The sequence below is a fragment of the Motacilla alba genome, chromosome 14, assembly GCF_015832195.1.
Source record: "Motacilla alba alba isolate MOTALB_02 chromosome 14, Motacilla_alba_V1.0_pri, whole genome shotgun sequence".
Lineage (NCBI taxonomy): Eukaryota > Metazoa > Chordata > Aves > Passeriformes > Motacillidae > Motacilla > Motacilla alba.
Window position 1 is genome coordinate 7,450,005 of NC_052029.1, and position 16,644 is coordinate 7,466,648.

The following is a 16,644-nucleotide window of genomic DNA, read 5'->3' on the forward strand; positions in this document are numbered from 1 at the left end:
CTGAGTGCAATGTGCATTTTCTCTTTATTTTTTACTTGTAAATCTGCACTACTAACAATCATGACTGCAGGAGATTACAACCAATCATTCCTGGAGCAGTTGAGATCACCCTCACCATTAACAGGGCTATAAGGCCATGTAATGTGTCTGCTGAGGGCTTAGCTGAGGTTTCTCTTAAATGCACATGCTAAATTCCTTTGCTTAACAGAAATTTTACAGGTAGAAGAAAAAGAATACTCACTAAGTCCATTTAAAAAAAAAAAGAAAAAGAAAGATTAAGTTGTGTCTCTTTTCATGCTGAGGGTATATTTTTCTTTGTAACAAGCCTAGAAAATATGGTACCATTTAGTGATGGTTTTGTTTCCAGTAGGTGGAAGGTAAAAATACATCTCTACTAACTCTATTGAAGATTTAGTTCTTCCACATTTTCATTTTCTAAACTAAGTCTTCAGAAAAAAAAAAAGGCATATTTTCAGACAAGAGCACCAATTAAGTGTGATCAGCTCCAGCTGATTTAAAGACGAAGCGTGTATTACAAACTGACTAGAATACCCTTCTCCTGATTCAGAACAGCAGTGAAAACTGCAGCTACACACATACAAACACAAAGCATAGAATGCAGAAAAACAGCATTACTCAGAAAAAGGCTGTATTTAGACTAGTGCAGTGAAAAAGGAAGTTCATATGGGACTCTAAAAATAATTGTGAAAACCTAACTATAAGGTTGAAAAACTAAGAAACTTCAAGAGACTCCTGCACCAACATCTACACAGTCAAAAAGGGTTTAAAATAGGTTCAGGTACTGCACCTGCCTCTGTGACCCTCTTCATTTTCTGTTGTTCAAGGTCATGCTTTCCTATTTTTAAAACAAACTTCTCTCCATACTCTGACACAAACATCCACACCTACAGCAGCAGCAAAATGGCATATAAGCCAAGGAAAGCAGGATTTTCATCCAGTTCTTCCTAGGTAAAGCCCTCTTCAGCACCACATGCAGCATATAAGTAAAATAAATAAATCTCATATTGCTCTTATATAACTTGCATTTATGTCCTGAATGCAACATTTCAGACTGCAATCCCTTTTGCCTGTTCTAATGCAGATTCTAATGGCACAAGTTTGAAATAAAACAAACACAGACCTAATTTAAATGCTACCTTATACTACATTATTACGACCCTACTGCTTACTCCCCCTCCACAAGTTGTATTTTTAGGTTTCTTGAAACTGTCATTAAACAAATGACAACACCCCCCAATTCTTGACAAGCACGTAAATCTTGTATCCTTGTATTATTTGCCTTTAAAGTTTAGCCTACTCAGCACTGTAGAATAAAATATGAGTATGTAATTAGTAAGCAGCATTAGTAATATTAAGGTGAGGCTTACATCAACAGGAATTTACCTTCACATCCATTAGAAATATACTGTAGCTAAAGAAAATAAACATTAACCATAATTATAGCCATTAAGAAGTTTTTCCATCTATATTTTAGGAACACCTGTTAGTTAAAAGGGCTAAAACTGGGCATAGAAGTAAGTACAGGCAGTGCTGTTACAGGCATTAAAAGAAGGATGCAGCTAAAATTGATGAGATGTTAACCTCAGCCATCTCCTTTATCTGAAACAAGCATGATAATAATTGATATTTCTCTGTTTTGATCAGTTTGACTTATATTATTCTAGAAAAATACTGTACAGCACCATGTAACAGTAATGTTTGTCAAAGTGCAACATTAGGGGGTTTTTTGTTACCTTGCTGTCCAACTGAAATTGTTGGAAAAACCCAGTAATTCTTGGCAGGGGCTATACATGAGTGGTTACTAGGCAATTGAACCACTACTTTTACTGTCACCCTAGGCATTACTCTATTTGAAGTAATTACATGTTTCTTTTCTCATAAACATGTATCTCGTCATTGTCTTAAAAAAATATTAAAGGTAACAAAAATAACTACACATGAAGCTTTAGGCCACACGAGGTGTTACCTTGCTTTTTCTATCGAAATAGAGCTCTCAAAGATTAGTCTCCTAGGAAGATTTAGGCTCTAATTTGCATAAATTTGCATAAGGCTATTCCCAGTTTGAATTTAAAGGGCTGAGGTTTTCCATATGAAAATGACGACTCTTACACATTTTGTAATTAGGATTTAGTCTATATTGTGTCAAGATCTGAAACATTTGAGAAACTTTCTTTTCCCCCTGCTTTTAAAGACTTCACGGTTACTTGCATTTTTCACAAGCAGTTTCTCCATTACAATCTTTTTTTTGCCTCATCTCTTCCACAAAAATCTTCTATTTTCTTCCTACCATAAAGGTGAGAATAAAACAAAAAAAAAATACAAGTGAAATGGTTTTATTTTTCAGTTCACTTTCAGAAATGTCTGCTCCCCACAAAACATAAAGCATTTTGTTACTCCAGTTAATTCCTCGGGTTTTTTCTTACTGCCTTTGGCAACAAAGACCACCATATATTAAACGAGGGTGGGAGATCAATGCGTGATCCAATCCTCAGGGGCAGAGTGCTCTCTGCAACTTCCATTGCTGAAGATGTACAAACAGACTTGACAAAGTTTTTACTAAAGCACCTCCCTTCTTAAAAAGCCCCAAACAAATCCTTGACAATGTGTTTTAATATGTATTAAATAAATACCACTTATCCTTTACATTGACAAGAAAAGTCTATTAGAATTTTTATCTCTATCCTAACAAATAACTCTCCATGCTGGCCCATTCAAGTGGATCTACTTCCTCCAGTGCTGTAGTTTATGGGTCATAGTTCTCACGCAAAGCTTCAAGTATTTCCTAGACAAACACGTCAAAAAGCTCAGGATTTAGCACATATTTACCCTCAAGACTTAGCACACCCCCCGCACCACTCCCCTCTACCACAGAAATTACCGCATCCATACAGACACATCCTCACCGGCACTCAGGGACAGCAACAGCGGCCCTTTTTCCACAAGCCCTGGTTCTCACCTCTCCCACCGACTACATGCTCCTCAGTTCATATTTTTAATTTTTTTTTAAAACTCCTATTTTCTCTCGGTCATTTATTTCTTCACGAATATTTCCTACGATTTCGCACAGCTGAGGCAACAGAGATGCCCGAGCCCAGCATCACTTGTGCTGTGAGCCAGTGTCACGCTCAAGGGCAGGACTTAGGACTTAAAACGGGGTAAAACACCACTTCGGGGAGCCGCAACGAGGAACGGGGCTTGGAGATAAGAGACCCCCGTGTCCCGCGCCTCAGCAGGGCACCAGGGAGCACCGGGGGAGAGCGAGGGCAGTGCCGCTCCCGCCCGGGCCCCCCGGGCACGCTCTGCCCGCGCCAGCCCCCACAGCGCCCGGCGGGCCCGGGGCGGAGGGGCCGGCCCGGCCGCACTCACCGCTCATGGTGCCCGCGGGGCTCCGTCCTCCGGAGCCGCCGCTCTCCCGCACAGCCACGGCCGGGCCGGCAGCCACCGCCCGCCCCGGAACCCGCCCGGCGCCCCGGAAGGTAAACACGGCCCCGGGAGCGCCGCGGAGCGCTTCCCGGCCCGGGGCTCCTCAGCGCGGCCCCGCGCCCTCAGCGCGCCCCGGCCCCGCAGCCGCCCGGCCCCCGCCGGGCAGGGGCGCCCTGGGGGCAGGAACGCGACACCGCGAACGGAAGGGTGAGAAAAGTGGAGATAACCCCGCATGTGCTGTGCAGGGTGGAAGCTCGGAAAGGGTCGTCAAATAAAAACAAAAACCAAAGTGATGATAATACCAAATTTCGTAAGTCTCTAGGCCTATTTGAGAGGTGTTGGCCCTGTGTGGCCAAAATCACACAGAGCACCAAACTCCCAACTCGCCCCAAACCTTGTGTCAGCCTCCTAATGATGCTGAAACTGGTCATTCGTAGATTTCGTGCAATGAAATACTTCAATTCGTCATTTATGCAGGAACCTGAAGTAGGATGTTAGCTACAAATAAAGACGATTGTTGTTGTGGTTGTTGCTTCTGTTGTTGCAGTTTTCCAGGAATAAAATTGTGGCCTCATATTGGGAAAGTAACATTAATTCTTGCAAGGCAAGGTGACAGAATGACAGAAATATATTCCTAATTTTAGGCCACAGAGTAGTCTAGCATGACTAATCACCCATTCTTGTAACAGGGGTAAGTAAAAAAAATTAATAAAAGAGTAATAAATCTCAGTCTGGAAACACTTGGCTGTGAAAGGAAAGCCTGTACCACCAGGAAATATATAGGATTGCAGGGATTGCAGTGATGGCCAGGAGCTGGACTTCAGTGACCCTTGTTTCTCCTGACTCAGCACATTCTGTGATTCTATGATCTGTGCTCTCCAGCACCACAGCCTCCCTTAGGGTGATGCAGTGACATCTTCAGAACCCAGGGGTCTCCATACTCTACAAGGTATCCATCTTTAGAACATTCCTGTTTCAAGTGTTGAAATTACTCAAGGCTGGGGATGTATTGTAGGTCTTCATTTCTGCCTCTTGGAACAGTCCTTGTGTACCATCAAGTAATTTTTGGCACAAGATCTGAGTCTAACATGAACATATATATTTGCAAACTTGTTTATTTTGTCTGTATTTGCTGTAAGTAGGTACAATCTCTAAAGGCAGAAAAAGCTGGCCTGTGTAAGGACTTTCTGAAATTAAAAATTCCAAGAACTAGTTGAGTGCCTGAGAATACTGTAGAAATACTTGACTAATGAAATACTAGAATTAGAAATAATGACAATATTAATGCAAGTACAATGGGAGACCCCCAAGGATGATGTACTACCTTCTCCACTGACTGCAAGTATTAAGGTTTACAGCTATACTGGAATAACTCATTTATTATTACTCAGTACAAATACACTTCCCTCCCAGTCATCCAACACCCAGAACATAGTTGTAACAATCAAAAGATTTGGTGGTAACTAGAACAGTAGCTCGTTCTTCAGTAGCTGGTAATGGAAATGAAGTTTCACAGCCAGTCTGAGGTTTCACCAAGCCACAGTCACTGCAAGTGCATTCTTCCACTGAATACATTAATGTTTCACTTGGAAGTGTGTGTCTCATTTCTTCTCTATTCACACTGCTTTCAGTATTAGCCTTGAGAATATTATTCGGCTCCACAGAGGAGTCTGAAAATATACAGAAGTTAATTTAGTACATACATCATGCTGTACTAAACAAAGAGCTATTAAAGATCCAAATTTCATTATGGTCCAACTATGTTCTAATGTCAGTGAAAATTTTAAGGTATAGTGAAAGGTCTAAGATGTAGCTACATACAATAATCCTTTGTTCTATAGCAATACAACCCTCTACTTCAAAATAAGCATTGAAGCAATTCAACACGTTTTCTAATCAGTTATTATTCATTGTCTGAAAACTCACAAATATAGTATTTGTAGAATGTGAAAAAATCTTTTTTCACCTTCAGAAAATATATCACATGTGCTTCTCACAGACTACAATATTAAATAAAATTATTTAAGGTCTTATAAAATTAAAAGCTAATATTGAATGTGTATCCTCTGCCCAGGAACAATTCCTTTTGCATTCAGTGAGGGTGAAACCCTTACGAAGTTTTTTGCTTTTAAGTTTTCATAAATGATTTCTCAAACAGCAGCAAGTAAGCCAGGTATGAATATACAACAACACAATCCTCATGGGATCCAGAACCAACAAAGAGAAATTGCTGCTTTTGCAAGTCAACATCTGGATATTTATTCCCTAATAATTATGATAATTTCATGGAGACTATTTGAGGAATAACAAACAATCCAACAAAGACCAAACAATCCAGCAAAGACAGTCATGAGAATCTGGAATATATATAATGTTTTTACAAGTTAAGAGTAGCTAAAATGTATAATGATCTAAAATTATTTGATGAAGAATTTATTCACCTGTGTTTTCCAGTTTTTCTTTCAGTTGTTTTAGGTGCTTCCATTTAAACAAGACCATTAAGGTAAACAGAGTGAATATTAAAATCAACCCTATGCCCAAACAAATCCAAAGAATTCCACTTGAATCGGTACCTTATGAAATAAAAGAGATGCATTACATTAATCATAAACAATAACTCATGTACAGTAAACATGTCCAACACAGCAAACCTGAATGTAAAATACAACCTGAAGATGCCCAGCACAGCCACAGAGCATTGCAGAAATCTACTTACTCTTCTCACAGTAGCTTTCACAGGAGGGCGGTGGTGCACTGGAACACCGGAGGTGACAAGGAGTACAAGAGAGCAGCAAATTATCAAAGTATTCATTTTTGGGGCACTGTGCCATCAGGGGCAGTAATTATGGAACTACAAAGCCACAGAAATTGTCAAAGAGCGAGGATCATGTACAAAAGGCTTCTCAGTTCTCAGTTTGAGCAACTCTAAGAACGGCTAGCAGTAATAATGGACTTCCATCACAGCTCCAGTACATGGGATCATGTTACAGAAAAAGGATTTAACTCTGAGGTTTCCAAAGAATTACTGTTCCTTTTTTGGCAATTCACAATTTTTAGAAAAACTGAGCAGCTGCACCAAGATAGTTTTCAATGTAAATTTTGTCTGAAACAGAAAATGGTTATTTATAGAAGATGTTTCTAGAGCAGGTGTTAAATACTACAAACTGTAGAGAGGAAAGATCTCCAAACAGGCATTCATAATAATTCTTCTTGTCTCTAAAACTGGTTTTTTTTTTTTCGAGGTGATTTCTTCTCAATTCTGAATTAGCCTCATTTATCCCCTACAAGGGCTTGGTTGGCATTTTTGCAATTTTGATTCAAAACATTATCTGCATTTTTCACTTATTTTTCCATAATACAGAACTGCCATTAGGCTAAAATTGGAGTACCCAGCATGGAAAAGCAAGTTTTATAGGACGTCTTCTTCTCAGCCAGGTAGATGTATATACACTGAATGTAACATTTCTGAAAATGTATTTGGTCTCCTCACATGAAAAATAAAAAGCTTTGACTACAGACTGTCACAATGTAAGTAGTTTACACAGCTAACTTGTATCTTGATGTTTTATTCTAACAATTTATTTTAAATACAAAGTTAACTAATTTCTAGCAATTAGCAGTGTTAGAAATTAGTTAATTTCTAGCAAGTAGCAATAACTGCCTCTATCCAGTATCCCTGCCACAGACAGATCAGAATTACAAGCTCTCTTTCTTTATCATATTTAATTGCCTTTTTGACTACAGAAATATAAAAGGAAAACATTGTATAAGTAGTTGTAATTTCAAACCACATTGCTATGAGACTTATTTTCCCACAAAATACACCATGTGGGAATATACAAACTGGTTTTAGTGGAGCTTTCTAACAGATCTGTATTCTAGTCTCTAGCAGAAGGAAATGCTTATTGTGGCTTCTGCACTTGTTTCTATGGGCCAGGTGCACAGCTCAAAGCTTCCTATCACAGGCTTTCCTCCCTCTTCAAGATTACTGGATAAACAGGGATTGATGAAATCTGATTTAGGTGTGACAGAAGAAAATAAGGGTAGAGACTGTGGGTTATGTCAAAACTTTCACTAGGAAGTGAGGGCTGGTGCTGAAGTCATAAACTGGTTCTGCCGTGCTCCATACAATCACACTCTGCGGGAAGGAACCGCAGTTATGGCTGCAATGTCATCCTTGTTTCTGATGAAGCACCATTTGGTACTTTATGCATTAATTTCAGGTTTTGCTTTTAAGATGCTGTTTAGTCTTTTCAGCCACGGAGAGGACAATCACAATCAACGTCAACAGTGATCTCAAGAAAGCAGATACTCATGAAACCACTTCATGATATTCATGAGACCACTTCATGGTATCCACAGGTACAGTAGGTGAATTTCAGGACAAGCTGATCCAATTCTTTAGGCTTTTATCCACTGGCTTCTGTGAAAAGATCCCAGCCTTTGCTGCACTCCTGGATTGATGTTTCAGGGGTGCAACACCTTACATTTGTCTGTTGGACTTTGTTATGCACTCCTGCTCTATGAGTTGCTGTGATGCATCCTACAACTGGTATCTACTCAATATGATATTGGCACTAGTCATAAAAACTGTAAAGGGACATTGCAAGAGAAATGTTGATCTACAAGGAGGAAACAAATAACAAAATGTGCCTATGTCTGGAGGCCACCAAAGATATGGTTAGATTATATACAGATAAGCTAATTAAATATCTTGGTGTTAGTGAAAGGGATAGTCCTGCTCTTCACTCTGTGTGCTCTGAAACACGAGGAAGGGCTGGAGGGCTTACCTGACCACATGGTAAGCAGCTTTAATTCATTAATCCAGTCAGTTCATGGAGTTTTACATCCTAGGAAAAAAGGCAAGAAACAACACAGGGAAAAAAATACATATATAAACAGCTGATCACCTATTGGCAACATGCAGCTAAGTCCACCAGAGAAATCCACATTGGTGAACTAATGCACCAATGTCTTAACTTGAAAAGTCCTGTCAAACTCTAAGTACAGTAGAAACTAATTCATGCCTAATTAGTTGACATTGTATATATAGGATAATAAGATATTGTGGCAGAAATGCTTTCTCTCTCAGTCAGCCAGAAAGTTTTCCTATATGGCTGGTTAGAGTTCAAACATATTTCTTGTAAGACGCAAAGTAAATACAAAGTAGTCATGTATTTTCAGTCAAACTCTAGGAAACCTCCCCCCAAGTCAAAGGCACAATACAGCTCATTTCATCAGAGCTCTGGAGAATGATGCTGTCTCTTACAGCAATAATTCTCCCTCTGCAGTTGGACCACTATTTTCCAAAGCTTACAGCCTTTAAGGATAAACTAATTTTTTTTGACAGATGTGCCCCAAATCACAAATCCTTGATAATTAAGCAATACATTTTTCACACATTGGAAACTGGGGAGCAATGACAGTAAAGGGTCTCTACTGTGTCATTCTTTTAAGAAGCCACCATTCAAGCCCCAGCCTTTTTCCCTTAGCTATACACAGTGCCAGTGATGTGTGCAATGACAAAACACAGGCAACAAATGGTTCAAAAAACAATGAGGAATTGTGGTTGTCATGGCCTGCTGCCTTTGTTTTCTGCACATCCTAACATTCAGAAGTTCCTCTCCTCAAGGGCATGAAAGCAAGGATGTAATCAATCAATCTTGATAAGCAAGAGATCTCACTACACATCTAAAGCACAAGGTATTTCAAAATCCATGTCCAGGAGTAAGAAAGACATTTTCTAGCTTAACAAGGTTCTTGTGCAACCTTCAGTTTTGAGTAATTTTGATAACAGGGAGCTAATATTAAAAAAAAAAAAAACCAAACAAACAACCCTTAAAGCACTTTTTTGGGAGAAGTGGGCTATACCAACTGGCTTTAATATGAGATGCTTTATACCTGAATTGAGAAGCTGTTTATAAAGTAAAATACAGGATTCAGGCAACCAATGAAACAAAAACCAGAAGAAGCATTAAGAATAAATTCATTAAGTGACATTAAGTATCTTGTTACTTAGAAACTGTAGTTATGTTAAGAATTGTTCCATTGCCTTGTATAATACACATTAAATCCTCTAAGCAGAACATGAATTTGTTATATGTAGACTATGCAAACACACAAAAAATGAGATGATGGCATGGAATGTTGGCTCTCCTAGAGTGATATTTACCTTTAGGGAATAATAAATATATGCCCTACTTACCAGTAAAGTTACATTTCAGGTCTTGTTCAGTTATGGGATTTACAGAGCTTGCACTGGCTTTCCAAACAATTACATGTTGATGCAAATGAATACTCTCTTCTTTTAATTTGATTTTGCTTCAAAATGATGGCAGAAATTAGCAGAGTTGGACAAAATAAGAAAGGATTTATAAACTACAATAATCACAAACCATAAATCACAAAGTATTGCCAGGGAAGTATTTCTGCAGTTACATTACTGTAACTGAAATTCAAGAACTCCAAGATATCCTCTAAGAACAATTCAGACAAGTTAAGATGGCCTGCTGGAGTTGGCATCCTTACAGAGAGCAATGGGGAAAAATGCAAGAGAAGTATCAACTGCAGAAACAACAGGAAGAAGAAAGGGAAAAGGAAAACAAATTCTCAGATTTGTTTCTCAAATGTATCTGTCTGACTCAGGAGTGACACCTGGGGACAATTTATAAAGACCATGAACTATGTTTTCTGTTTGTTGTTTAGAAGAATGGTTTTAGCACTGATAGTTACAATAGGATATCAAATTGCTGAGCAGGATTTCAAGAAATCAAATCATTTTTACTGGTGAAGGGAGTACAGGTGAAGAGAGCACAGCCCAGCACAGAGCAGGAGCTTTGGAGCTGTACACAGACATACACAAATGTTTCAGACCTACAGCCTTCTCCCATGGGAGCAGAACACCTCTATGTCCATGTTGCTCTGGCAGAAAACGGGCACACCAAGCACTACGCATCCAGCCAGAGCATTTCCTGCCATGAACCCAAACGTGACTGTTGGTTTCCTTAAACATCTGGAGAAACTGAAGACTTCCAGAAATCCTTGTCAGTTCTTATTTGTGACATGTTAAATTGATATTACATGACAGAAGTCAGTAACCTGGAAAAGGTAAGAAAAATTGGATCTTTCACTATTTAATTTGAAAAGAAGCTGTAGTGAGTGTGTAAGCCAAAATTATAAAATGAGATGGAAAATCAAAGTAAGTAATATCATCCTGTCAATGATTAAAGAGTGAAATTCATCTGTCACAGAACAATAACTTGAGATCTGTTTACCACACATAACTTAAACAACAAAGTTTTGTTCTGGCACTGCTTCAGGGTTTCTCTGTTGAAGCTCGTGCCAACTTTTTTGCCTGACTGTACTTCAGAAATTCTGCTGGCATAATTACATAGCACTTACCAAGAGAAAGAGGGTTTTCTGCTAGGACTATAACATTCCCTTCACAAACAACATTAGCTAGGCTGACAAAGGAATTCTTCTGGTTGTATAGTTGCTTCTACATTGATGGTTTTGTGCTGGCACAGCTCTTTTTTTCCCACTCACTAAGGCAACTGACCTACACTGTCAAATCTTATACTACAGGCTTGCTCTGATCCTCTCCAATTCTCTAAAGCTATTTACAGAATAAATCCCCCCCAAAAAAAGTCTCTTATAAATCACCACACCTCAACAATCCTAAAAATCTGTAAGACCAAGGTACATACTAAAGAACACCACTTTTTCTTCTCAAAAGTTATTGCACTTCAAGGAACATCAGTCTTATGGACAGTCATCTCCTAAAATAGTGTTAAAACTTTCTGAAACAGTTATTTTCAGAAATCCATGTTTTGTGAAGTGCATACTTTGACTGTATGGCTGGGAGGAGATAAGCTGTTCTAGGAATGGGGCACACACTGCTAGTAAATAAAGGAATGGAGCTATTAAAGGGTTCATCATGTTCATTAACTTTTACAAGCTGCACAGAACAATGCTGCTCTTAGACAAAATATTGTTTAATGTCATTTGCACACCGAGCAAAAACAAGAACAATGTGGATTTTGCCTGTTTGGTTCAGCACATTTTAATTAGACCACAGCTTTGAAAAGAGTGATGTTGCTGGTGCTACACTGAGTATTTCCAAAATGCATTAAAGAGCAAAACAACAGAAGAGAAAATGTTCCTTTAAAATAGTGATTAAAATAACAATAGTATAAACACAGTCAATTAAATCACAGACAGCTTCTGCATCCCCCACTGTGTTCAAAGCTGACTTAGCTAGGAACCAGCTTATGGAACAGAGGAAGTGCACAGCCCAGGAAAGCAGTCCTAATAGACTGCAAACCCTTGGGGCAAAGAAGATACCTTTTCATTTTTCTGACATTCCACATGAGCCAGAATAGTTATGTAACTACTAAGGACAATGCATAAAAAGGAATTGTGCAAGCAAGTTTGGATTAAGCCAGTGCTTGTTAGAATGCCAGTGACATTTTTAATGTTGGTACAATAGTTTTTACAGAATGTAAATACAATTCTTTCTTAACGTAAGCACTTACATTTTATGTTGGAAAAATAATCTCTTACATGCTACTATTTTAGTGATTTTGCAGGTGGACAAAATAAACTGAAAATCATCAGCGGTATAATGCCAACAGGAGTATTGGAGTGACAACAAAAATAAATGTGCAGGAACAATTATGATTTATGTGAAGTGTTTGGCATACACTAAAGTCTAACATAAATTTTTGTTCTGGTAATTTTAGCCCAATTCTCTAGCTATTCAAACGTTTGAGTAATGCACATTCACTTTTTTCAAATTCTCATATACAGCATCACAGTGTCAATGTGTGCTCTCCCTCAAGACAGGAAGAAAATTGTAATTGATTCAGCCACCACTACTCCACAATAATTCCCCATGCAAATTGCTGTCTCTGGAATAAGAATACTGGCACAGAATACTTCTAGAGTAATTAAGCCTATTTAGAAACAAGCTCACTATTTCATTCTCACAATTCCATAATGAAGTAATTATTTTCTGCAACAATGTTAACATGTTAACTAGCCAGAGAAGAGCAGCTTTAAAAATCCCATGATGCTGTTATTCTTCCTTCATAACAATAATGCCATTCTGCTTTAGTCATTACTGAAACTAAAATCTTAAGGGATCTCTAATGGACAACATGCTCCCTCAACTGGAATTCCAGAGAATTAAGAAGGTAAAAAGAAAGCACATGAAAATCCCACATGGAACCAGTTTTCTATTTCCTCCTCCCTTGAGATAGACAGCATGTAAAACTTTTCATATAAAACTTAATGTTTTAAAACTCTTACCATATTTATAAAGCAAGAGATCTGGCCTGGAGTTATTAAATATCCAGCAATGGACAGGGCAAGTCAGAGCTTCTCCATGGCAGGGAGTCCTTGCAATCAGAAAGGCTGTGAGTAAACAGAGTGTTCACACTCAGCCACTCCTCAGCACACCGGTGCTCCAGCCCCTTCCATAGCTCTGTTCCTTTCTCTGGACATGATCCAGCACCTCAATGTCCTTCTTGTCATGAGGGGCCCAGAACTGGACACAGCACTGAAGGTGTGGCCTCAGCAGCGATGGTGACTGTGCTGGTCCTGCTGGCCATGCTGCTTCTAAGGAAGCAAAAGGTTCATTTTCTAATCAAAATATTGCTGATCTAAAATAAAGCATAAGAACAGAAAAGCAGAGGTCTGGATTGTGCTTCACAAGATTTCTTTTCAGCTGCTTCAGTATTTTGATTGACACGATGCCTCCTCCCACCAATCCTACACCTGGCTTTCAGATCTCTGAAACCACACAATCTCTGCCAATTTCAAAATAGATTCCCTCCTTTCTCTAACCTTCCTAGCCCTAGCTCAGTCACTGTTTACATCATTTAAGTGATCTCACTCTTCCCTTCCTTGGATGTGCGTTCTTTGCTCAGCACATTCCTTCCACATTAAGCAATCCCTCTGCTATTTACAACATTTTAACTGTCATGGGTTTATAAACTACACACAGGTTCTTCACAACGTGCACACCTAAATCCCCATCTTCCTTTCTTTTGAGCTTTGATAGCAAGAAACCCACACACACAACAGTTTTGACAGAAAAACTACTTACCTAAACTCTTCTCCCCCTCCTATTTTTCAGTCTGGAGTCTCACGGTATCAAAACCACAGAAGAAATTCTGTCTAAGGAGGAACTGCACTGCCAGTGCATTCAAAGAGAGGCATTGTGAACAAAGATCCAACAAGAACCCACCTTACACATCTCTGAGACCTAAACAACGCAGGGCAACTAAGCAATAGATCACATAGCTGAGAACTCTGAGCCTCCAGTTAGAGTCACCTGAAAAAAGGTGACTGCACTTGCAAAAAAAGACCTTTCAGTCTTTCTTTTTAGAGATACACAATCAAGGAGAATAAAGGTTGTGTATACACATAGAAGTGAGAAACACACATGATTATTTTTTAAAATAATGAGCTGAGCATGTGAGCTATTTGAGAGCTGAGAAGATGGACACAAAATTACAAACTGGCATTTTGGTGTAGCAATCCATGTATTTCTTTTGCTATTTGAAGGAAAACCAATTAACTTTATGCCCTTTTTGAAGCCTGCAGTATGTGTTTAATTGCTCCAAAAGGAGCCATCAAAAAAGGCTTTAACTAGATTGGAGCCCTCAAAAAGAAGAATCCAGTTCCAAAGTACTCATTGCCAACCCACAATGAAATGTGAGACAAATTCTAAATTCCTTTGCAGATGTGGACTAATTCTATGATTGGACTGTGCAATGGAGCTTATGCTCTGGTGCTACATTTGGAAAACCAAAGAAGACTTTTATTTGAAATTCTTCCAATGAAACAGCTTCAAATACATTTTTATATGAGAATTCACGGACTGCAGTTCTGCCAATGCCCAGCACAGGGAGAGGAACAGGCCAGAAAGAGCATTTGTTAAATAGCTAATTGGAACAACAAATCAGTAAAAAGATGTTTCGAGGGTAAGATATCTTAGTTTGGATTAGACATGGTCTTGTGTAAATATAAAAGCCTCTTTATTCACTCACACTTCCACAAGCACCAGCAAAGCTTAGGAGACACTTGGCTCTGAATGAAGCCATCATGCTGAAACAGTTGTGTTTTCTATTCTCTAGTTCTCAGCTACATCTCCACAGACTACCTGGTGAGAGAATTTGCCAGACTTTAAGAACATTATAAACACCTGGCACCTAGTCAAATTTCTAATAATTTACCTCTTACCTCCTGTCCTCTCTTTCTCCTAAAGTTCCTTTCTCTAAAGTTCATTTGGCTTTGTTTTTAAAGGCTCTTTCTGACTTCAAAGCAATTCTAAATATCAGGCTACTCATTTAGGTGCATAGCTACTGTACATATTTAAATACCTTTAAATATCAGGGTATGGCTCACACTGTGTCACTCCAATCCCAGCTGGCTGCCACACCAGAAAGGGAAGTTGTGTTCCTTTCCTGCTCCTCCCAGTCTCAGCCAAAATGTTTCTTCCCATGTTGCAGTAGCTCAGGAAGTTACTTGATGTCAAGGTAAACTGAGTTGGTTCAGTCCTAACTCAGCACCCTAAAACAACTCTCTTTCCATTTTGAGGCTGTTGGTAGTTAATGGAATTTTTAAAACTTACCTGTTGGTGGTGAGCAAGTAACTTCTTGAAGCTATTTGGAGCTCTCCAGTGAAGTCCATCTTTCTCTTCTGCTTCAGTTCACATGACTAAAGCACTGGTATTTCATAGGTGTCCTTGCCAGGCTGCAAAGTGCTTGTGGGAGCTTGGGTGAAGTGACTACCAAAGTACAGACCACTGTTTCTAACACCATATGAACAGAGCCCTCCACTTCACTGACAGTCACAGGACTGGCTCACCACACACTGCAAATTAGTGGTGAAGCTGCCTTGGGATAGTTTATTGTATTAATAACTTGCTCTCACCAAAAAATAAGTCCTGTTTCCCATGTTTACTTTATACCAGCCCTGGCATCTGTCAAATGCCTCTTATTTGATTCATCTGAGTAGCCCAGGAGGAAAATGAAAGTGGATTGCTCTATCACTAAATTTAATGAGCTGGACAGGCTCAGCACAAGGTCTCACAGCTCAGAGGCAGCACAAGGATGGTAGAACTGCAGTTGTGGGGAGGGGGACAATTTCTTTGCCCCTCAGTCATCATATGTTAACCCTAAGCTGGGCCAGACTCCTCTTTTTTTAAGCAGTCTTGACCACTTAAGTCATTCATGACATGAGAATGGATTTCTATGGGTGGTTCTCAATAAGAAAAGCGTTTTAGCATTTATTAAATGAAGAGCTGCTATATTTATTCTAAACATTTTGATGCAGAAGAGATTTAAACAAGAAAAGTTTTAATAATGCTTTAAAACTTCAAGCAAACAGGACCATTTACACTCCAGTGGATATTTTGCCAGTAAAATTATCATAATTCCACTTTTGTTTTGAGTACCAGCTGTTCCGAAGTGGAAAAACAAACTACTAGCCCTGTTAAAAATTTAGTGTTGGAGTTTACACAATTCCTATGTGTGACAGCCTGCAAAACAGGTTTGTACACTCTGAAGGACATCTGGCATCTTTTGAAATTCTGTGGACTAATTGTTTATATCCTAGCAAGTACCAAGGGAATAAGTACCTGTCAAGGGAGGAAGAAAGGTTGTGAAACATAACTAATTATTTTCCCCTGAAATCAGTGGTTATATGCACTTCTGCCCCTCTGATCAAACGCATATTTGGCCCTACTCCCCCTACACAAACAAAAAAAAAATTATCACAACTCAGTGCTTTAGGAGCCATCAGAAAGAAGGCCCATTTCAAAAGAAGTTCAAGAAGTTTTTTTAAGGAGTGCCAAAATGTGTGCAAGAATTGCTGTCTTGTGCTGATCACCTTAAGGTGATCTTAACTGCTCAGAAAAGGCAGCACCTGCCTCCAGTTAAGGCTTTCCTGACCTAGGCTGTGTCAGGGCTCAAACAAAACACAAGCTTGCAGAACAGCATTGCACTCATTATAAACCTGAGCTGTTCCATGCTCACAGTGACTGTAAAAAGTGCTCAGTAACAAGTCACTGTCAGCAGAATGCAGGCAGCTCGCTCTCCTGTGCAGTTCTCTCTATTACTCAACACCAGCAATCCCTGAGTGCTGAAATGGTGCTACCTTGTTTCTGCACTATATGAAATGTATCAGACACCT

General features: G+C 39.2%; 2 protein-coding genes across 3 annotated transcripts in view; both read right to left on the bottom strand.

Annotated features, from left to right (window-relative positions):
* SNX29 (sorting nexin 29) overlaps positions 1 to 4,134 on the bottom strand; it is a 102,971-nt gene extending 98,837 nt beyond the window's left edge. Inside the window, exon 1 of one of the 2 annotated variants that reach the window (XM_038150822.1) lies at positions 3,388 to 4,132. In XM_038150822.1, coding sequence (XP_038006750.1) covers positions 3,388 to 3,394 — 7 coding nt within the window. In that variant the 5' untranslated portion in view covers positions 3,395 to 4,132. Of the gene's footprint in view, positions 1 to 3,387 lie in introns of both variants that reach the window. The other variant, XM_038150823.1, reaches the window with a different exon arrangement.
* Positions 4,135 to 4,443: 309 nt separating this feature from the next.
* Positions 4,444 to 6,433, bottom strand: TNFRSF17 (TNF receptor superfamily member 17). The gene is made up of 3 exons (XM_038150824.1): positions 6,161 to 6,433; positions 5,886 to 6,017; positions 4,444 to 5,114 (listed from the first exon to the last, which is right to left on the bottom strand). The coding sequence occupies exons 1-3, from the start codon at positions 6,273 to 6,275 to the stop codon at positions 4,858 to 4,860; spliced, it is 504 nt and encodes a 167-aa protein (XP_038006752.1). The 5' UTR covers positions 6,276 to 6,433; the 3' UTR covers positions 4,444 to 4,857.
* Between the last annotated feature and the right edge of the window lie 10,211 nt (positions 6,434 to 16,644).

Coding starts and splice junctions, on each gene's coding strand:
- TNFRSF17 (XM_038150824.1), bottom strand. CDS start 6,275: ATGGCACAGTGCCCCAAAAATGAATACTTTGATAATTTGCTGCTCTCT. Junction 6,018..6,160: donor TGAAAGCTACTGTGAGAAGA/GTAAGTAGATTT, acceptor TTATTTCATAAG/GTACCGATTCAAGTGGAATT. Junction 5,115..5,885: donor AGAAAAACTGGAAAACACAG/GTGAATAAATTC, acceptor GTATATTTTCAG/ACTCCTCTGTGGAGCCGAAT.